Source organism: Prenolepis imparis, unplaced genomic scaffold (assembly GCF_030444845.1).
Source record: "Prenolepis imparis isolate NDT839.2.m4 unplaced genomic scaffold, iyPreImpa1.0 SCAF_4, whole genome shotgun sequence".
In the NCBI taxonomy this organism is placed as follows: domain Eukaryota; kingdom Metazoa; phylum Arthropoda; class Insecta; order Hymenoptera; family Formicidae; genus Prenolepis; species Prenolepis imparis.
Window position 1 is genome coordinate 7,629,664 of NW_028141162.1, and position 22,965 is coordinate 7,652,628.

At 38.0% G+C, this 22,965-nt stretch overlaps 2 protein-coding genes and 1 long non-coding RNA gene across 4 annotated transcripts in view; 1 reads left to right on the forward strand and 2 right to left on the reverse strand.

The window, feature by feature from the left end:
- LOC145935756 (uncharacterized) overlaps nucleotides 1-19,496 on the forward strand; it is a 126,691-nt gene extending 107,195 nt beyond the window's left edge. Inside the window, exons 1-2 of one of the 2 annotated variants that reach the window (XR_014425272.1) lie at nucleotides 15,061-15,187; nucleotides 15,921-19,496. This is a non-coding gene — a long non-coding RNA (uncharacterized LOC145935756). Of the gene's footprint in view, nucleotides 1-15,060; nucleotides 15,188-15,920 lie in introns of those variants that run through there. The other variant, XR_014425271.1, reaches the window with a different exon arrangement.
- On the reverse strand, nucleotides 5,396-15,132 carry LOC145935753 (putative fatty acyl-CoA reductase CG5065). The gene is made up of 4 exons (XM_083037343.1): nucleotides 14,916-15,132; nucleotides 12,465-12,938; nucleotides 8,880-9,107; nucleotides 5,396-6,756 (listed from the first exon to the last, which is right to left on the reverse strand). The coding sequence occupies exons 1-4, from the start codon at nucleotides 15,098-15,100 to the stop codon at nucleotides 6,438-6,440; spliced, it is 1,206 nt and encodes a 401-aa protein (XP_082893469.1). The 5' UTR covers nucleotides 15,101-15,132; the 3' UTR covers nucleotides 5,396-6,437.
- LOC145935182 (uncharacterized) lies at nucleotides 16,944-22,332 on the reverse strand. The gene is made up of 4 exons (XM_083036299.1): nucleotides 21,693-22,332; nucleotides 20,821-21,102; nucleotides 19,913-20,293; nucleotides 16,944-17,050 (listed from the first exon to the last, which is right to left on the reverse strand). The coding sequence occupies exons 1-4, from the start codon at nucleotides 22,330-22,332 to the stop codon at nucleotides 16,944-16,946; spliced, it is 1,410 nt and encodes a 469-aa protein (XP_082892425.1).
- Nucleotides 22,333-22,965: the final 633 nt, after the last annotated feature.

Here is a 22,965-nt window from a genome sequence, read left to right on the forward strand (position 1 = left end):
GATGCTAAGATTAAGTACGTAGAATTGTATACTTTGCGTGCAGCTAAGTAATGTAAGTTTTGATATTTTCACAATCGAGCATTGCGATAGAGGAAGCCATTTATTTTGTTGCGTATAATTGCATCATTCTTTGACAAATTACGTTTCGAACAAGAACCGCATTCTTTATCAATAGAAGATCTTCGAGGCATTTATAGAAGAACGTTTCACTTACGTGATAATCTTGTCATGATTCGCGGAACTTTCACTCATAGATGGTACTTTCTATCGGAAAGGTCTGCAAATAGTTTTTAAATATATTTACGAATATTCCAGTACTTTCAACGCTGATGAAATATTATTGCGGCTCCTCTATAACATTTTAATATGTCATTAAAGAGAATTCATTAACAATTATGATAATGTACAGGAATACTTTCTACTTTATTTTATAAACTTTATATAATATTATACACATAAATTAACGCTTCCATATCTTTAGTCATAAAACTATATGTTGGATTAAAATTTATCTCTCGTGTTGGAAAAAAGACAATTTGTCTATTTGATTAATATATTTCTCGTGTGCAATGTTTAAATTTCATCTCGTAAATGGCAGCTGAAAGGGTCGTCTCTGGCTGATAATTTCGTCTATGTGCTTTGGATTGTTGGAAAATGTTCCGGTCCGACTAAATGTCAGTGGATCTCAGATTATTCGACATATGTACACAGTATATCAGTTGCTACTTAGGAAGTTCTGGCGAACTTGCGCTCTGCGTTTACTCTGCTAAGATTGTGTATCCATCTACCGACACGGATATCCCTAGCTGGTGTTGCAGCGTGTGAGAAAGTCACGCAAATCAAGTGTCTTGAAAGTTCTTATCTCAGTGATCATAGTGTGTTTACTTAGAAACTTTGATAGATCAGTTTTCACTTCGCTTGAGAAGGGCTACGAGAGATACTTTAGACTCAGTAAATCTTGTCAAAAGTCCGTGAAAAAATATATTCACGTGCAGCAAAAGTACTTTTCTGTATTCTCACTTTTCCTCTTTAATGTCGCGAAAAAAATTTTAACACTCGATAGTTCCTAAGTTGTTCGAGTGTCGGCAAGAGAAATTGTCAAAAGAGACTGCGAAAGAGAGAGGAGAAAAAAACTCCGAAAAGCTTAGCTTAACGCGGCGTAGATGAAGCGTAATGCGCTATCGCGGCACGTTCATTTGAGAAAAGCACCTCCACTTAGAGAAACATTCGCGGAATTTATCAGGGTGGAATGTAATAATTACTTCAATCCGAATATCTCCAGTTGTCATAAATAAAAGTTTTATACGATTGACATTATAATAAATATATTATCCATCCGCATAATAATTACCACGATTTTCATTTTTTTTTAAATAATTGCACACACAATTTATGTCTTAATAATAATTATTTATATTTGTAAAATAAATGTGTAATATGTGAACATTTTGAGATGTATATGAAAGTCGATTTTTACAACAAACTATATAATAGTATCAGATTTTCTCTCTTCTTTTCTCTGTCTCAAGATTACAATGGAAATGATTTTTATACAAGACAATGCTCTCGTCGTTTATAATTTTTCTTTTTTCTTTTTTGCCTTACCTTTTTACCGTTACTTTATTCATGCTTAAGTATGGACGGTAGTTGTTGGTTATACGTAAATCATTTCTCCGCTTCTCTTTTCCGCTGTTGTTACGGGAGTAAAACCATTTCCCCCCGTGTTCTTTTTACTGAATATCCCGAACAGTCGGCTATATCTTCACATTTTTCTCTCCCTCGCGTACGCGCTTTGTCGTTCTTTGACGCGTCTTCGACGCGCATTTTCCTCGATATTCCTTCACCGTCACACTAACAATAAGTCTTACGTATGATTTATATTTAACCCGAGTCGCAGCTTGATTATATAAAATCATGAGAAATTTATGATGCTCAATCAAAATTTCGGACTACTAAAGCTCGCGCAAGAGATTGTTCAAAGAGCGAAGATAGAGAATTGTATACGCTGAAAATGGCAATGAAATTACTGCGCTCCGGATTATATCTATGCCCTTTAATCTGCTAGATTGGAAGATACTAAGGATGGTTGGAGTACGTTTGTAAAGGAAAAGCCGTACAACAACAACGTCGGGTTGTATCGCAACCTGTTCGTATCCTTATTCCAACCGCAACATAAATTCTACAAGCTTCTAACAATGTTCTTCCGCTGTGGACAAAGAAGATATCCAGATAGCTTTCCAGCAGCTGGAAAATGTTATTTCTTGAATTGTTCAGTGCGCGTCCTTTCTGTACATCCTTTTATAATCACACAGCAATTAATAGCAGTTTTCTATATTTATTTTGCGAAACTCGACAATTATTAATTTATTTATTTATTGTACAGTTAGTCGGAAAGAATGATAATTTTTATTTCTTTCAAAATTTAACTCTCAAATATTAATACAAAATTTTCGAAACATCAAGCCAAGCAAAACAAGCCACGAGATGTTTACATTGAAAAGGAGATACCTCCTTTTCTCGTGATATCAAAGCGAAACGAGGATCTCTTCACCAAGAAAATCTTTCTCCATTTTTATGTTCCGCGCTATAAAAGTGGTCAGATTGTCGTGGAGTGTTACCGGAAGATCCGCGACTTTGGATTTTCGCTGTGTGTCTGCGACGGCAACAAAACGTACGTGGCATTCGTTACGAACGCGGTCGTTCCGGCTGCGCATTATACGTTTCCGCGATAAAACTCCGCGAAGAGAGCCACCGGATGGTCGTCGTTATTGTACTCTTTTAAGAAGTACAATAGCCCGTAGGGATAGCTTCGGTGGTGAAGAAGATGTGCCAAGGGGTCGAGAGGAGAACTGGATATCGTAGGGAACAAGATCCCTACGATGGCGCGCGGTTTCCGGCGTCGCGCGATTCCGCGACAAGTCTTTTCCATCCTCCTCCACATTGGAGAATTTTATTTTATCGCGGACGGTTAAGTCGCGTATAGCGGGCGCGAGTTACAAATATCACCATTAATTGGAGACGAGAAGGGGAGAATAATGCCGCGACGCGGATCTCTTCTACGCCGGACCCTACGTTTTCCTTATTCCACTTGATCCTGGAACCACGCACGACCATTGTATCCGCCCGACGTGGCCGAGCTCGCGAGCACCCGATGTTACCAAGGAAATAGAATGGCTGCAATTAATCTCGTGCGGTACAATCGGACCAAGAAGATGCGCTTTACGTTTATTACTGCGATATCTCTCGCTCTGATGACGTTTACTCGAGCGTGCGTCTATCATGTAACGTGTGTTCGTTATATAACATTATATACTTCTTGTACAGTTTGTTTGTAATAAATTGTCGCTTGCGGTTCTCTCTCTCTCTCTCTCTGGTCAAATTTTTTGATCGATCAATAGAAAGAGAGAATCTTTGTCAGTGTCAAATAACTATGTGCTCTTTATGCAGCATAAAAATTTATATAATAAAATACAACCAGCACAATACAATTAGCATTTGTGTCAAAACTTGTTATACATGTTCTATTATTTTTTCATGCGTAGAAATAATGATATCCATCGAAAGAAATATTGCGAATGTACATATGTGAATTAGTATGTGACGTACGAGAAGAAGCTGGAAATCATAATATTGCATTAGGTACATTGCGCGTAAAGAATTATTTTACTATTAGTAGTACGGTAGTCGTAGATCATCGCGAAGAAGAATAGAACCATTGTGTGGCCTCAGAACTTCCGTTTATTCCAGTCTCGCTTCATTACATGCGCACGCGTAAGAAATACGACTTTTCAGTTTTCGGCGAAATTTCCGGCGGAATTCGAGCGCGCGGACGGTGCAGAAACACATTGGATAACTGCCGCTTGAGAGTTTCAACTACTTCAGCAAGCAAGAAAGATATCTGTTCAAGCTCGCGCAGCAGGTGAAGGCGAAATAAGATCGAGAAAGGGGGAGGGGCTCGCCCAGCAACAGCTGTTAGAAAACTTTACAGACCTTTGAGGTAAATAATCTCGAAATGGTGAGGCGCTAGCGAAAGAGAGAACGAGAGAAAGAAAATCTCGTTTCTCAAGATTGTCGAGTTATGATAATTCTTGCGATTCGCTTGGTCGAATGCACGAATCCGACTAGAGATAACAGATTATTGCTAGAAAGTTTAGAAATTATATTAATATTTTATGCCATTCATTGACAGATTATAATATTCCTAAAGCGATTGGAAAATACAAGTCTAGAAAATATTCAGATATAGAGATTGTCTAATAAAATATAAAATAAATGGTACAGTTAGAAAATGGGTTCTGCTCTTCGATTCTATATATTTTAATTTAAAAATGCAAGTGAAAAATACATTCATGAATGTAGTATATGTATTATCAATTTATAGTGATGTTTTTTTCATTTGGCAATCAACGTTGTCGCAAAAAATTATTTTTATCTATAATTATTGTAAAATAAATAAATTGTTTTTTTTATTGTTTTATTCATTGTTTTTTTTCATTTATATCTCTTACCTTGTGAATTTTCGCGAAATGATTCTATGGAAATAAGAAACATTGAACGGATTTACAAAGGCTCTTTGATGTTCTTTCCTTCGAATGTGCTATCGTTCTATGCCAGCCAGCATAAGTCACTTTTACAGAGAAACAATCACGTACATATTTACCTGAATATATGTATACATCTTATTCATATCTATTAGAGTTAAATTGAATATGTACACTCGCCACGTTCTTTCCACTTTATCTCTCTCTCTCTCTCTTCTTTACTATTTTTCCCAATACTCTACCTTTTTTATCTAATAGTCTCCCTTTTAACCTCTTTTTTATAGCTCCTCAATCCTCAGCTCAGCTTCTCGCCGACAGCGAGAAACTTCGTTTTGCGGAATAGACGTTCCCAATTATTATTATGAAGGCACAGTTCCACCCACCACGTCCAATTATATCCCACGAAACTAATCCGCAACTTTCTTTGCTAAATTTTGCGCTCGCAACTCGTAATAGGATTTTGAAAGCATAACTCGGCTCAAGCTCCCACGAGCTAGTCACGCGAACGAAATTTTTGCTGACAACGAAAAGCGGAAAAAATCGGATAACGTACATTATATAGGTGATGGGAATATTTCGGTCGTTGCTCTAACTATGTTATTACTACGGAAATGATAAAAGAATTTGTACGATAATTTGCATGAATTTAAAAATAAGGAAACTCAAATTATATACGAGATTATTTTCAATGTGTTAATATAAATTTCACACATTTATCTAATGCAAATGCAGACGGAATATAAAACGTATTATAAAAGCGAAAAAAAAATAATTTCAAAGCAAAATCTTTTATACACAATTTAAAATATTATATATAATATTATATTTTTATTATTTTTCTATTCACATTTTTGCCTAATAAAAATTTATTACATACAAAATGTATATTCTTGTTACCGAAATTATTGTGTAATTATCACAAAATAATTATGTACGTAAATTACATCTTCACGCATATTTTTCTTCCTTTATACCTTGCTTTAGAAATAAATATAAAATATTATCGTCATAACGAATTTTCGCGCTTGCGACTTCGAAACAGAACGCGATCTTTATATCGCGTTGTTTCGCACATATCGAAAAGTTTTCGAGGGAATTTCACGTTTCTTTCTTGTTCTCGAGAGAAAACATACAAAATCTGCGAATAATATTCTTCGCTTCCCTTGTATCTTTCCTCAATGGAATGAGTGCAAGTCAGAGCGCAGCAATATTACATAAGAGAGAACGTGCACGGAAATATGCCTTCGTTGATACCGTTGTACGCGCAAAGGCGAGTAGATATCTGTGGCGCCTGGAAACTTTCACCCAAATGTTATTTTCTCAGGTAGACGCCTCGACTCTCACGAATATTTACAAAGCGTTACGTACGATTTTGACCCGGATATACTTCCGGATATACTTCAAGAATCCACACTTCATGAATGGTCGACATACTATCGATTTTCTTGACGCCAGAAAAGATCTCGAATACGAATAATTTATAGAATGAATAAATATCGTCCTATTAATACTGTTGACACATACTGTTAATAGATTTAATGGAGATACATATGACAAAAATATAGGAAATGAAATTAAAGTTCCACAAGTTCAAATTTTTAATTTAACTATAATCTTAGACTGTGCAGTGAGTATATAGGTAATTGTGTATGCAAACGTGGTTACTAATCTCATTAATCTTAATAATCTATTATAAATATTTTTCCTTATATAACATACATATATATATATATATATTTTTTTTTTTGATCAGAGTATAAAGACGTTTCATAGTCACCATGTTCTTTTCATTAAAAATTCTTCTAAACTAAAAACCTGTCAGACATTCTATATATGTATATATTGTAAAAGTATAGATAAAAATCTTAAAATTATTTATGAAGATATTTGAATATATTATTCATGTGAGAGCAATGTACGTGATGCAATGTATGCGACGACGAATATTACGGGCACGCACAACAAGAATAGATGAATAACCCTAATGATTCTGAGATTTTCCTCGTTCACGCAGGACTTTTGGGTGGTGGCTGCGGCACAGAGGAGATAAGCCTCGATGTCGACTTCTGCGGTGACCGGAAATACATCTCGATCCGCCGCCGCGAGACGTTGCTGTAGCAGGTACACGCGATTTCTCTCCACTGACCACGATCTCGATGAAATTGGCTTCAGGGATCGAAGTGCATTACGAACTCTCTCGTACTCTGCGAGAACCCTGGGAAGCAGTAAAGGTTTTATCTCCAGGACCGATCGTTTTTTTCTTCCCTTCTTCCGTTAATGCCTGTCTCGCCCGATCCTCTCAAACTCTCGACTATTCGCTCGATCTTTTTTTCATTTTCTCCATGGTATCTTTTTTTTCTACTGTTTAGATAAAATCGTATTTTTTTCGAATGTCTATAGACTAAGTACAGTAGAACGAACGAGTTGTATTCAAGATTGATTTTCGAACAGCCAATTCAATCGCAATTGAGAAAAAAGATCGTAAAGTACCATTAAGCGCGAGTGGGATAATAAAAAACTTTCTTCGTCCATCGCAAACTATATAATTTTCAATCCAACTTATTACGAAAGAATCGTGGCAAACTTGATGGAAGAGTTGCCTTTCAGAAGGAAGAAAGTAGTCCGAATTAAGGTAGCGCACAAGATTTACTCCGTACGCGACCATCTGAGAGAGTAAATGAAAAAATCAGGAGAGTATTTGGCAGATTGAAAGCAAAAAAGTAAAAATATTTTCGCGTTCGCAAATCAATCTGCGGAACTAATCGATATTTCTATAACACATACAATCGCGTGAATTTTCCTTCCTTTCCCCTTTTCCTTCTTTTCATTGCGCGCATATTAAAAACAGACACATAAATAGTAATAATAAAAAATGATTTGCTTGAGATTTTAGTATTGATGAAAAAAGTACGTTAAAGAAAGTTAGTCGATGGTCACCGTTCCTCATTGAGAAATCCATTGAAAATAATCGCGAGTGCTGGTCTTGCAAAGTAAATAGTAAGTCGATACGCCCGAACACTCTCCAAGAGCGCGTAAAGAGTGATTTCAATGGGACGTCCTGTCAAGATTTCCTGAAAGTTTTCTCGTCGCGACCGCGGCATCGAACCTCATTTCTCAAACCAATCAGGCATCGAGTGACGCAACTTTCGCGATCGGGGGAAACGAGTTTTCCCATTCAAGAGAGAGAGACGCGATTTTCTTTTTCTCCGGGCGTTCACTCGCGTTTGCCCGAGCAACAGCCCTGGTGAACTTGTTTACGTCGCTCTCTCGCGCCTAAAATTTCAGTTCCAGATAACTTTTACTTTTACGATTTTCTGGCGCGCCGTCAGACCTTTCACAACGCAGAAAGTCGTGGGGACCGAATTGTATGAGCGTATTCGCGATCGCGATCAAACTTTCGCGCGCGCGAGTCTCCCTCCTGTCGAAACTCGCTCGCGATAATAGAGTGAGAGTAGTTATCGGGGAAGTTCGAAATTTTATGTATGTGCGGCTTTAACCGTTTCTTAATGCTCGCAAATGCAGCGAAGGAGGATTATCTCCTAGGTGCATCGAAGTTTAATAATACTGGCTGCGATCATCGTTCCGTGATCTCTCGAATTTATAGTCGTCGCGATATTAAGCGCTGAAAGTAGAACGTATATGCAACCGCGCGCTCGAAAGTTGCTATAAATAATATTTTAATACTTCGTATAAATAAAATAGATAGAATCGAGTATAAAAAGTTAGAATCTCGTCAAATGGTTGCGAAAGTAGCACACAATTTCTATTTAGAGCTGCATAACGTGATGCGATAAGATATCTATAACTTATAAATTGAGCCGTAATGCAAAGTAATATCGCGTTATGCTCTCTTAGAAAATGACTTAATGTCTTTAATAGTGTTGCATTCTCCGCGCAAGTTAATATCGCGAGCAAATTTAATATTGCCAGCTGTTGCAGAAGCGCTACGCGGGGCCAACTTTAAACTTAAGACAATACTCCGGTACCAAGAGTAGCTTATTCGTTGCCTCTCTGCGATCAAGTATCTAATATAAGAAGCAAGTAATATAAGACTAATGGTGCGATATTTACCTAAAAGAATATACATAACTAACAAATTGCGTGCCTTATTTACATAAGATAATAATAAATTGCAAAACAGTGATTTAAAAAAATAACGAAAAAGAACAACCTCGACGCTTTTCACATTTTTATAACAAAATTAATGACGATGGTCAAAATATAAGACTGCGTTAAATTTTCTGCGAGACTACGTGGCAACGGTGACGTTGACGAAACTATGACGATAAATTCGTGACTCGCGAAACTTTGCGATAAATTTCTACGCTCGTAGAATACCTCTGTTTTCTGCCGCACAGACCGAGCATTATGTCGCAGAGTACGGATGGTAGCCATTCGAGGAGCAGCACCAAAATCCAATGCAACGGCCCGATGGTCGTCATACCGCGAATTCCGAAAGAGGGATAGGGAAAGGTCCAGCTGGCCCGTCGGTTATTCTTAATCAGTTCCTCCCACGTGCAGCCCAACGTCACCGCGTTGTAGACCACCGGCTTCTCAGCATTTGACCTGGGCGAAAACGAGAGCGTACATACATACATGAGAGAGCACACCCGGCGGCATTTAGTCATTTAGCATCCTGCGATAATTAACCGCTTTATATGCGACCGAGACAGAGTAGCAAATTCCCTTTTTATTCAGAGTTATGCGATAATGTACCCAAGTTACGTATGAATATATACGCATTCACATTATTAATTTTGCAAGTTGTAAAGTTTACTGTTGTATTTTTATAAGATGCGTTACCTCAGAAATTCTCTCAGAGTTTTTAAGCAAACCTAAGCGATCTGATAAATCTGAGTAATCGGAAATCCGACAATGGAAAAAATGCATTATATTGCACAATTCGCTTAGTCTTGAATTTCTTCCATACGTGCGTGTGAAAGGCTAATCACTTTATACGGATAACGAGATTGCAACGCATTTTTCTTATGCAAGATTTTTGTAAACATTATAATTAATCACATTCTGACTAGTAATTGCGTTCAAATACGAATAGAATAATTGCTAAAAAAATGGTAAAAGAAAAAGCATGAAAGACAAGATATAACACGCTACGCTTTTTGTAAAGTAAACGCAATTAACTTATTCGCAGTTCAGTCGTTTGGAAATATCTCAAAGCAAAGCGATAAGGTACTTCTAGTTGAACCTACTATTAAATGTAGGACTTCTGAAGAAAGCCTGGAAAAACATAGCGATGAGTTTTATTCGATTGGTTTTTTTATTGGCTGACTCAAATAAAGCTTGCAATTTAAGAAGCTTGTCTCGGATATCACTGTGCGCATCGTCTAATTAAAACTTCGTATAAAACAAATAAAAGAAGGAAATCGACAAGATGCATCGCGCGCAATTTTTGATTGAAATCCTTTCTTTCGCGAGATTTTCGCCGCGATATTATTTTCAATATTTATTTTATGCTAACTTATTTTTTCACTCTGCCTATATTTTCGGTTCAATAAATCGACTTAATATAATTTAACCATCCTCCTTCCAAGCATGAAGCGCAATTTAACTATCGATTACCTGCTCTCGCGCGTGCAATCTCTATTAACCGTTTCCTTCGAGTAAAAAACATATCCTTCTACCATACTTTTTACACAAAAGCCGAAAATATAATACTGAAAAAAATTCAAAAGTTCTGAAGTAAACAGGAATTCCAAAGCTCTTAGTCAGCATGTAAAACTCAGCAGTAAATTCAAACTCTCATTCGTTGATTTAAATAAAATGCTGCCGTAAAGAGAGTATATTGGAGTACTTTAACGACGCGCTGTAATAGCGTACATCTAAAATTAATGCTAGCTAGAGATTAGTTAAAAGCCAATGGAAATGAAAGTGAATAATTGCAATAATACAGGTCTGTACGTCTAATACGTATAATACAGGTCTGTATCACGGATTCAAGCTAAAATGAATCAAATAAGAAGATTATAAAAGCTATAATATATAGTACAAAGAGATTAAAGCCTATTAAATAAATATTTTATATTTTTAGTATAAAAAGGCACGTTCTTAAATAAATTAGATAATTAGAGATTGTTTAAAAGAACTGATTGCTTTGTCTTATCGAGGTAAAAAAAAAATTAAATGCAGATTTAATATTATTAAACTATTAACTGACGATCCTGTCATAATATACTATATAACATACTGTTACTTAGAGCTCAAAGTAATTTAGCTTTTTAACATGAGAAATTTATGATATTATCAAGGCAGAAACAACCATGCTTTTAGCAAATTACCGGGGTGAATCTCAAACAAAAACGAAAAGAACGAATTCCGTTTTAGACAATTGAAGCGGAAGCATCGGATGCGAACAAAACAGTAATAACCGTGGAAACGGCGCGCACATGTAAAACCTGTTTGTTCGTATCCAATATTTCGCATTGGAAAAACTAGATAAGCCGTGTCTGCAACAAATTTCGATTGCTTGATATGTTAAAAACTGCAACGAATTGCGAGAAAAGTTTTATCCATTTTTTTATTAACAATTTTATTTTTTTTTGTTGATAAAACTAACCGGTTTTCACGGATCTCTATGAATCGAGTATTAATCGATTGCATACATGAGATTTTATACGGATTTTCGTATCAAATCACGCTCTTTAATTTCTATCAATTTTAAATTCTCTTCTTGTAAAAAAAAAAAAAAAAAACGGATAGAACTGTCGACACTAATTATATAGCAATACTATCTCTGTGCATAATAATTTTTCATCTGTCTGTGATATTACTTTTCCTAATGGTTACGAAAATCGTCTCTCAACAACAATCTTATTGAGAGAAAAGCAAGTGTCGATAATTATTTTCCTGAGTGAAAATCTTTATTTGTTTTTAAAGTGAAAGAAAGTACACAGGTTGCGTAATAATTGTAAGAGAATAGAACGATATCGCGCTACATTCTGTTTCATGTCTCGTAATTAGACGATGTTGATTATTGCTGTTCCGTAAGGTTGCATAACACCATACACGTGCGCACCTTTAGCAAACAGTTGACTTTCTCTTCTTAATTAAACATTAAACGAACGTAATATTTAAGTACGTCTTGATAGCCCTTACGTAAATGGATATTTTAATGCATGCTTTCCAGTGCAGAAATTAATTTATTACCATGAAGTAACGGCAAGTTAACTTTGATTAATGTAAGAATAAAAGGGAGATAGTTTACAATGAGAAGAATCAAAAATATCTTAAATTTTGATTGACGAATTAAACCTCCCTCTTTAAAAATTGTCAAATGTAATTATTTTTAATAAAATTATTTTTAAAATACTTTTAATATTTAATTATATATATGTTATAAATACTTATAATAATTATAATTCACTGAAAAAAAGAAATTCTATTCGCAAGCGGAGAATTCCTCTTAGCATTTCCTCTAACAAATTCAGAAAATCTTACAGGAAGCATATTCCTCTTTAACACATATAGGTATCCATATATAAAAAAAATGGATGTGTGAGCTATGATCAAGAATAAATTCTTCTATAAGAAATTCCACTATAAGATGAATAGCCTCTTGAAATAAAAGGATATGCAAGATACTCGCGTCATATATATTTGTTAGAAAAAGATTGTCATTTATTTGCGCTATATTAGATTTTCAAAAAGAGGAAATGCTCTAGCATTAAGACAATTGTAATTTCAAGTTCCGTATTTCTTGGTATAGGATATTCCTCTAGATTGTAGAGTATCTTCTTGAAACCGTTTATCAAAGGAAAATCCTTTAGAATCGAAAAAGAACCGCTAAAAGACAGAATATTTTTTTGGGGGGTGTTTAATTTATAATCACGCAAATAAATAGAAAGGATAGGAATTGTCTAAATATTTTTGTATCAATTTATAATTTATATCTTTTTTTTTACGTACATGCCGACTTCCCACGCGGCCGCTATCATCGTGTTCACCGCTATATCCATCGGAATAATTTCAGCTTGAAACGTCGAGTTGCCATACGCAAAACCTGCGCCAACCATAAGGGCAGTGGGTCCTTTAAGAATCTCGACAAAGCCGGGCTTAGGTTCTTTGTAAGCCGGTCCGACAAAGGGAAAGCGCACTAGGGCAACTGGTAACTCCGGAATCTTCTCGTTTTGCAAATTCTCGGGTACCTGGCCGCGATGCCTGAAAATGGTGGACGCCATGGCGATGCTCTTGAGCTTCGGTAAGTCTTGACAATATTCCAGAACGTTGTCGTGGGGTCCGCCGGCATGAAAGACCACGCTAACCTCCTTCAACGAGGCTCTGTTCTTGTCGCTTAGACCGAGGTCCTCGTAAAGCAGATTGCCCTCTAACATTTTCACGCGCGAGATCGCGCCGGGCATCTCTTGCCTCAGTCGCTCGTACCTGTCGGGCGATAATAACACCGGTGACGCAAATCGGCTTTAGAATTTACTGCCGGACCGTGCTATCAAAATGGAGATGCCGTAGCGTAACAGAGCGCCCAGAATGCGGACGTCATTAAAAATATAAAGCAGTAGTCCGGTGATACGCAGTTTCGAATTACGCGACGCAAAGCCGCATCCTTGGACTTATCTCCAGTCTCCAGGATGTGTAGATGCAATTAACATATTAATTAATTGGACAAAAAATAATGAAAAAAATTCAGACGCGCCATCTCGGAAAAAATTAATTATGGATAATGATACAATAATTAATATTAATCACCGTGAAGAAGAAATAATAAATCATAAATCTGATTTTATTGCGAAACCATATTAGTGATGATAATTAATGCTTGTTTTTTTTTCTTTTTCTTCAAGTTTGGCGTATATTCAAAAGATATAAAAAAATAATATATGCGAATATCTAAAATAAACTCCGATTCAACGTGCTTGGTATGTTTGAATGGACACAAACGCAAACACACAACGTTAATATCTTAATGTTCCGAACTACGGTTGCAGAGAGATTTATGCAATCAGATTCATGCAGCCCGTAACTATTTTAAACGGAAATGTAGAAGGAGTCGCAAATAAGACGTGGAAAATCCGGCAAGAGCAGCCGCAGAGAGCCGAGAGCGATTTCAGCCGAACGTAATAGCGTCGAAGTAGTTGCACCTTGAACATTTCGAGCTGCTCGTTCATTTGCATTTTCTCATTTACGCGCCGGGACGATTCTCTTTTTCAAGCGGAGAGAAACGCAGCGATCCAATGGTAACTACGATTTCCCAGGGGAAGACAATCCTTTCGCGTGGATTTTAATTTCGCGAAATTCAAAACGCCGCGGACGAATTTTCCGCGCGGTCGCGGATTTTCCGAGGGCGAGAAAGAGGAAAAAGAGAGGAGAGAGAGAGAGAGAGAGAAGGGAAGAGCGCCACGCCGCGTATACTTCATAATCTTTCTAAAGGGAGCGCGGAGGCGTGTGCTAATGAAAATAAATCTCTCTCTGCGAGCTTTAGCCGCTTCTCTCCCTCGAGGGAGTCGCCGCACGATGCAACGGCGCCGAGTTTCGCCTTCGCGTGCATCTTGCGATGCATCCGGACGATCGTTACGATGGACGAGCACGTAACGAGCAATTGAGTTTATACGCGTCCGACTGTATTTTCCACTCTCGTCTTGATGGCATTATTATTGCGATTGCAATTTCGACCGAGTAAGTGCGATTGCACATGTATCGGATTCCGTCACCACTTCTTCGAATCAATCGATATCGCGAGCTAACAAATTAATAATTTTTTAGCGAAATATCGATCAGTGCAAATTTTGCAAATGTCAATGGAAGATTTCGCTTTATCTTTGTATTTCCGATATTAACTTTTAATTCATGTTTTGAACAGCGGAGAGGCACTATACGAGAATATCACATTTTTGACAGATGATGACACAATATGATGACGCACTTCGAAACGAATAATATTGACGCGGAATTAAATTTACGTCGAGTGGTAGAATTACGTTCGAGATTACGTTTCTGTTATAAACAAATCGAAATAGAAATTTCCAATCTTTTGCAATGCCGTAGTTTTTTATAGTCACGTAAATAAGAGTAGTAACGACTTTTCGGAAAAATTTCCGAACTACCATTCTATCCGTCGCGGCACATGAGCATTCGCTGAAAATCTAATTCCACAATCGATTCCTGACGTAAGGTACACCACGTTCCCGGAATTCCCGCGGAAAGCCACCGGGTGCAAAGAAAGAGAGAGGCGAAAAAAAAAAAGAAAAAAAGAGAGAGAGAAGTGCCCTTTTCGGTTCAACGTCTTCGGGAATAAATTCGGCGCACGCCCTCGACCGGAATCGCGGGTCACAATTTAACGCTCACAAAAGCGATATCGAGCGACTAGCGCGATTTACAGGCGCGAGGGGTATAACCCGTTCGTACCCAGGCGACGCGAATATCTTCTTCAACCGGTCCTCGATGCTGAGACCGTTCTGGGATCTGAGAAGGACGCACACTGTGACGTTCGGCAAGCATCGCAGGATCTTCTCCAGGAGAACACGTCCCAATTCGCTGGTGACTCCCGTGAGGAGCACCGCGCGATTCGCGTACCATTCGCACAGAGACATTCTGGATGACTGCGGTCCGTTTGGAAAGGAAGCCACTCCGACACCGTGGCGAGAGCGCGTGGCGGGTCTCGAGTAATATTCCACCAGGTAATAGTATCGCGAAAGAGAGAGGATAGGAATTTGCGCTCCGACCTGGCACATAATTTCCAGTAGAACAAGCATGACTCAGAGATTATTATAATGACTGAAATATTCTCGGCATTGTGTGCACAATAAAAATAATTTTTACGATACACTGATTTCGCCGAATAATATAAAGAATGTCAAGGATATAAAAGATATCCGACAGATGTCGAAAAGAAATATTTTTTAGACATATAAAAACTTAGGTGCCTCTTGCCTTAATATCTCTTTTTAGATACTTTTGCAAAATTGTTCAGTTCTTTTACATAATATGTATACAAGTTAAATTAAAAAGTTTATAATTAAAAGTATGTGTATTTATTTGATATATTTTTTACAAATGCCTTATCTTCAAAACTGACTTTTCTCACCGTAAGCATTTCCTTAGCACAGTAAGCATTTTTTTACGTGAGCACTTTTTATCAACGTGCACACATTCTTTTATAGTGACAACATTAAAATTAAAAATCATATGTTCTATTGATTCATTATTTTTTTAAATAGTTGAGACATCATCTCTTCTCTGCAAGTTTTAGAAAATTAATGTTTTATTAATTGAAATTGTGTATATTTATGTGTTTCACATAAACATAAACTCACATACACATAAATCTTCTACGTATCTGAACCATTGATCTATAAAGTTAGGCTAGACTATGGCAATTAGATTTGATGAGACATGTCTTCATTGTTGCAGGTGGTTTGATAAACCGGGACAAAGGGATCGAATTGGCAAGGCAATACAAGGACGCCTCATCGACGTCGCTGGTATCCCAATGTAAATGAGAGTGACGTCTATCGTAGCTACGTTTACCAGGATTGCCGGTTACGTGAATCTTAAATTAGCATAGAATCAGTAGCTTTGATTGAGGTCGTTTGTTGTATTAGAAGTTAAAAACCGAGTTTTACATTACGTATTCTTCTATTTCCGCTTTACAAGCAAGTGATAAAAATGCCCGTTGTTTCAATACGCGTCCGTTTATCACACATTTCGATTTATAACAAATAATAATAAGCAATATATTACATTATCAGTCATAAAAAAAGCCAGACATTACTATTGGTGACTTAATGACATATCACAAACGAATGTTTATGGTTACTCGTAATTTGGAAGAAAGATCGCACTAATGTTCCAAAGCGATATTTCATTTTAAATGTTGGATATACACATTCGTTTGTGGTGAAAATGTCTATTTAGGCGAAGGCACATCCGTGACATCAGCAATAAAATGACTATGCTTCGCTAACGTGATTCGGAGCCCGAAATTGATGTTACGATGGTCAATTGGCACAAATAGCCACGGCGCGGGAAATATTCGGGTTTTCGACACGTCCGGCTATTCGACGCGCGATTTCCCTGTAACACCACGCTGCACCCGGCCTCGTTTCCCCATTCTTCCCTTCCCTTCCTCCCCCCACTGCAGTATTTCCATGTTTGAATATGTGCATTTTTTTTGTCCCGGCGCATGTTTCGTTTCATACATGTCCACGCGCGCTGTTGTTTTCAATGCCCGGGCTCCGACGATGAATCGCGCGGCTCGCTGTTTACGGATAAAAAATCAAGCCAATTTAGAGCAAACCGTGGTTTTACACGGCGGATGAAAACTCGCGAGACGCGATAACGCGCCCCTGAACGTCATAAAGACTGGTCAATAACGTTAATATGTGTAATGATACCGTTTGCGTGCAAAGCGCAAACGGTCTCGTCGCGCGTTAATTACTTTTTCTGATGAATTATGCAAGTAATCCCCGATATTATCTGCGCTAAAGTTCCATTATATCTGTCGTATACGTCGTTAGTATGCATAATGACGGTAATATATGCTAATAACCAGAAAAATATAAAAAACGCGTCAAGATACAATACCTTGACACAATGTCAATCGACTTGAATGTTCCTTTTCTTCATCTTTCCACGTATATATAATATTTATATATCGTCTACTTCCACGAAGTACTAACCGAAGATTTTTTTTAGATTTCAGCAATATATAATTCAAGCGATTATATAACATCAGATTTATTAATAACGCAGAGTGCAAGAATAATGAGTATTTCGAAAGTCAGTTTTTGAAAAGTTTGCGTGTGCTTCAGACTTACATTTGTAATTACGCGTAAATTAAAAATTAACATTTGTAATTACAAGTGTAGGTGTTGAGTACGTTGACCGAAGGAAGTGCATAACCGCGCGTAACGTCGGTCTTTGCATGAGTGCACGAGGATGGAACCGGTTTAGCACGGCGTTGTATAACAGAGTTGAGATAGAATGAAAGTGCGCCCGCGCGATATCGCGATTCTTGGGATCGGCCAGCGCTGAGTTATGTAAACCTTGCGACAGTCTGTTTCTCCTAATCCCCCGTTTGTGTACGCATTTTGTCTTGCGAGACAGGCAAGACAGAGGAAATGCTGGCTGGTAACTGCGTTGACTGCTCGCTTTCGTTTCGAAATCGCATGCAATCGCATTTTCTCCCGTTTACGGTTCCGCTTTGCGTCTCAATTTCTCACTTACACAGTCCGCATATACCTATATAAAGGCATTCGGATTTTTCGGAAGAATCATCGATTTTTCTCGTCCGATACATCGAAATCAACGATTACACCTTGATGAATCCGTTATACGTCGAAAAAATAAAATACGGAAAATCGCGCTGCGCTCCTTATGCATTCATGTATTACTTCGCGCGGGGAGTTTCTTTAGCGAAAAGAAACGCGGCGACACGGACCTGCCATTCGAACGCGTCGATGAATAAAACAGCATTGCAGACTTTTTATTTATATTTTTTTTTTTTTTCGTTCGATCCGCCTATATTTATCGCTCGACTTGGACGGCTTCCACGCACATGTTCCGCACACGTACGGATTTTTCCTCCGCGATATTTTTTCATATCATAGAATTTCACAGTAACGGAAACGATAAAGTATAGGTAGCACGTAACGCGTGTCACTCATCTCGTTTCTGTATGTGAATACCGCAAAAATTGGATTGTACATGTCAGCCCACGTACATGTACACCTACACACACATATACGATAGGGCAACATGCAGAATACGCTGGCTCCAGGGATATGTTGCTTAACTGTTGGTTAATTAACGCGACGTAAATTAATTCACGAGGTTATCTAATTTAACCTGGATGGATTTATTTTCATCAAAATTGGCAAATGACACGGATGTCCGCGTACAACAAAATACGATGGAATAAAACTACGTAATATTAACATTTATGTCATAACAGATATCGGTATGTATTTTGCTCTTGACGGAATTTTAAAGATTTATGTCACATTTGGATATGCACGTGTTTTCGATAAAATTTGATTTAAATATTCTTTACTGTGTATTCCGTAAAACCACAGAATAATAAATGAATAAATTTTGGGAATGACGTTACTCTCTGTGCAAAATTAGCGAAGGTGGCGGGCGTTATTCGCGCGCCAGAAGTGTTAATGCAAAGGATAATTGCTGTTCCACGAGAGTTTTAACATCTTTAAGAATTCTCGCCGGATGTTTCTTCCGAGTGTTTTGCCCGAGCTTATTTCTCCGTTATGCTAAGCACGGGATATGGCATACTCGAGAGCATTGTTTTTCCCTTAGCCAGGCCAAATAACCATTAAGAGGAGCCGTTTTGTGATAGCGTAACACGAAACACGCAGAAACGCGCTATCACGCGGGCGAGATTAAAATTTGAATTGTTACGGATACAAATTTCTACGCGTTGCGGCGCATCCCAAGTAAGCGGATATTTCTAAAAAATAATACATATATCGCAATTCATAATACACATAATTATCGTGCACATCGTTATTAAACCTATCCTATTCGTAGGACCCATATTAATTCAGTAATAGAAACTACAACAACATCGCTCTGACAAGCTTCCCTCTCGTAAATTATGCATTAATTTCATTAAATAAGACAGCAATCGCAATATCGCGATTGTTTGTACTAACCAAAATGCATTATCGTCTGAATTACCGCGAGGTATGTTAATGCTATATTAATTACGAACTATTTAATTAGCGCGAAAATATATTTTATGTATAACTACGCAAAATTCAATGATTAAATATAAAGCTTGCGTCCGGTGTATACTCGAAAGTGATTAATTAATCTTTTAGTGTTAATGTGTTTTTTAGAAATAAGCGAGAAGTGCACGAGATAAATATTTACTGCAATTAATGCGCATGAGATCTAGATTAATATGTATTTTATATTTATATTCCTATCATACGTACAGACTTTATATCTAAAAATATTTTATGCGAAATGTGATAGGTATTTCTAATTATCGGTTATGTGTACAATATTGCTGTTATAATTTCTTAAAATTAATATAATTAATATAAGTTATTTATAGATGCGAATGTAAGCTCGAATAAAAATTAAAGCATTGTAATAAAAATGTTGCAATCTGCAAATATATATCTGTTGATGAGATTAATTGTGTTCTTTAATAATAATTCATTAACACAACCGGATTCATAAAAATATACTACAAAACGTTAAAGGCTCTTCAGAATGTTTTTCTTTTTCGAGAATAACGTAAGGACAAACAACAATTAACTAAATTAAAAGATGGAATTGAAAAATAAATAGAATAGATTTCGTAGAAATTTACATGACACTATACATCGACACGGTAAAAATTAATAAAAAATTGATTCTGTAGCCACACACGAAGCTACCTCCAGCGGATCTGGTAATAATTCGAACGATCTCGTCGAACAGACTTCTCGTTTTCGCTATCTTCGCTTCGCGCACATCTTTAATACTCTTCAGCACTCTGTCAATATCCGGACTGTGAACGCACCGTTTCATTTCCGGATTATGGACATAGCCGAGCCGGCAGACGCAAGCGTAATGACCGGGCAGGTTCAGGCAACTCTCCTCGTTCAATGTACAATTGTGCGTGCCGCGAATGCATTCATTCACATCGACGCACAGTCCGAATCTGGAGGACCACTCGTGCCCGGACCGATGGCATTCGCAGCTCACGTTTATCTGATTCGCTCTGAGCGCGTGGAAGTCGCGATTCTCGTCCCGGTTTAACGTGCACTTTCGATGCGCTGTAAACAAAATGCGGCGCCTCTGACAGAGGAAAGACTTCAAGTGCGGTTAATTGCGCGCGTGGCGCACGGAATGCAAATGAGCATGCGAAACTCGACGTGCGGTGAAGCTTAAAGCACCGGTTTGTTGTTGCGTTTGTCGTAGACAAAGCGAAAATTTCGTCTGTGGAGTTACACGCTTTCGGAGCATACTTCACGATTACATGTTTCTGATTTATATCACACATTACAATTGTACGGTAATATTATCTAACTACTCGAGAATCTTATAAAATTAAACAGTGATTGATATTAATTGTTTGTTTTTAATCAAGTGTACACGAGAGGTGCTTAATAAAGATGTAATGAGGATATATCGTTTGCCAATCTCGTCAGTGTCAAAAGAATTGTACATCCATTACGCAGTAACAACATTTTTATCGATGTAATGAAAGGATACGATCATTGCACGTCACATGAAATTAATTATCAGTAATTATTAGGAAATATATAAATGAGACGCGACACAGATACTCATGTCCACGCACCTGGTTGATTCTCAGCATAGCAAGGATTGCGTTGCGACTGGAAACAGTCTTTCATGTACCGGATGTGCTTCATAGAGCAACAATGGTCCGGGCAGAAACTGTACAGAGCGCAAGCGTACGGTTTCGTGTCGTCCGCTCGTGGATCCTTGTTATGAATGCCGTATTCATCCAGGCAGTTGGCGTGATTGTCGCAGGGCTCGCCAAAGGTAGCTAAGTCCGGAATGCCCAACATAGTGTACCAGCACATATAGTAGCTGACAGTGGTACGCCATTGGAAGCGTTCTGAAAATAGTATTCGACGATCTTCTCATGTGTATGTGAGATAATTAGGTATTAACTCATCATTGATTCAATTTTAATCGGAATTAAACGTCTATTTTCCCACTATTACAGACATTGAGCGCACATTTTTTGTAAAAAAAAAAAAATTATTTATAGTTGTTGAGGTTTGTTCGTGACATATAAATGTCAAGCAAAAATTTAGAAAATTTTTCCATATATCTTTCTCTCTCTCTCTCTCCGATGATTTAATTCAGAAAAATAAATATGGTTTATTGTAAATTTATAAACGCTTATATATCGCAATTATGATACTTAGAGCAAAATTTCTTAATTAGCAGGATTACTTCAACTGCTCATAAAAGCTCCTGCGCATCAAATTAACACGAAACATATGCTCTCCCGGTTTAAAGGTCGGATTATAAGCATTAATAGCTGGGCACCATTTCGAGCGAATAAATGACACGATCAAATCTGCCGCATAGATTATTTGACAGTTGGATTATTTGATCGGAAACAATTTAGTTTATATGTAAATCAAGCTTAATATCCCGACGTGATTAGGAATGCTCACGGCAAATCGATGCACTTGCCGATTGGACCCTGAAATGGAACCATTGTAAGATTGTCTCGCCTTTGGGCCGTCTGACAGTCCCTTTGAACGGCCAGGATCTGCTCAGTATTGTTCACCAAGTTCCATTTCTGCTCCCTCATGATCGTGACGGTGTCGTCCTCGCGCCTGAGGGCCATGAGCTTAATGATCCTTTCGAGATACTTCAGACACTCGACAAAGCTCGCGTCGCAGTGTTTGCGCACCTCCCAATGCAGGGATCTCAGGCCTGGTCTTGGAAACTCCTCGTACGGCCTGCTCGTCGCCTCTTCCACGCTCTTGTAATACCGGCGATCGTAGTCGTGAAACTTGTGGGCGCGAATAAGATAAGCCGCGTCGCGAATTATCCGGTTCTTGTCTAAGCTGGAATCCGGCACGTTCGTCGACTCCGGATCCACGTCGGGCACATCGCTCACCCGTATGTTGTGATCCATAACCTGCTCTGTCAGAGGTACACTTGGCATTTCTATCTTGTCCTCTTCCTCCTCTGTCGTGATGATGGTGGACACAATGGTAGATTCGATTGTTGGTGGCGATAGCGTGGTGGTGCTTATTGTTAGCGGTACACGAAGAACGATAAGAGAAATATAGATGAAATGTAGTACGCATTTGTCGAACTCCATCTTGAATGTTTATTCCTTAGAAAAAGCTTTTGTTTCATCACGAAGGCGGGATTTTATGTAAAATTTCCCTTTATAACTTATAGTATAATCTAGTTATATATTTTTCTTTTCCTTTTTTTAAGCAGATTTATTATCCCCCAGATTCCGTTAATTTCAGAAATTTTAAAAAGAGAAAAATGTCCCACATGTTGGATTTATAATAATTATATTTCTTGCGAATAAATGTATCTCGGCCAAAACTGACATTTTCTTTTCTCGTCGCGTTACATAAAATATATCGGGCGGAGAAGTGCGATGCATCCTATTACCTGACGCGCAGATGCGCGTTCAAATTACTTGAATCGCGAGGAAGGCGTCGTCGCATATCCGTCTCCTTGCTTATGATGCTGAAAAGGCAAAATGAGAAGAAAAGAGAAGCACGGGAAGAAGAACGAGAGTACACGGAAAAAGTTATATTAAGCCGTATCCACTGCGCCCGGGCGTTATTCATCTCTCCCGGCATCGTCCACAGGCTTACGGTTTACCTGTGGGTTCTCGCCAGTGTGGGTAAGTACCCTGTTATATCTCATTCAGCCGCGGCTTTATTCGGCCGGGTGACTCGGCGACCTCCCCCTCGGTGTCTTAGAGCGCGGG

Excerpts from the sequence above, each read along its gene's own strand:
- LOC145935182 (XM_083036299.1), bottom strand. The coding sequence starts at position 22,332 with ATGGAGTTCGACAAATGCGTACTACATTTCATCTATATTTCTCTTATC. Across the intron at positions 21,103-21,692 it reads TCCATTTCAGGGTCCAATCG|AACGCTTCCAATGGCGTACC; the intron begins GCAAGTGCATCG and ends TACTATTTTCAG. Across the intron at positions 17,051-19,912 it reads TATTACCAGATCCGCTGGAG|CATATATTACCGTCATTATG; the intron begins GTAGCTTCGTGT and ends TCTGGTTATTAG.
- LOC145935753 (XM_083037343.1), bottom strand. The coding sequence starts at position 15,100 with ATGTCTCTGTGCGAATGGTACGCGAATCGCGCGGTGCTCCTCACGGGA. Across the intron at positions 9,108-12,464 it reads GCCGCGTGGGAAGTCGGCAT|GTCAAATGCTGAGAAGCCGG; the intron begins GTACGTAAAAAA and ends GTTTTCGCCCAG. Across the intron at positions 6,757-8,879 it reads CTGTGCGGCAGAAAACAGAG|GGTTCTCGCAGAGTACGAGA; the intron begins GTATTCTACGAG and ends ACTGCTTCCCAG.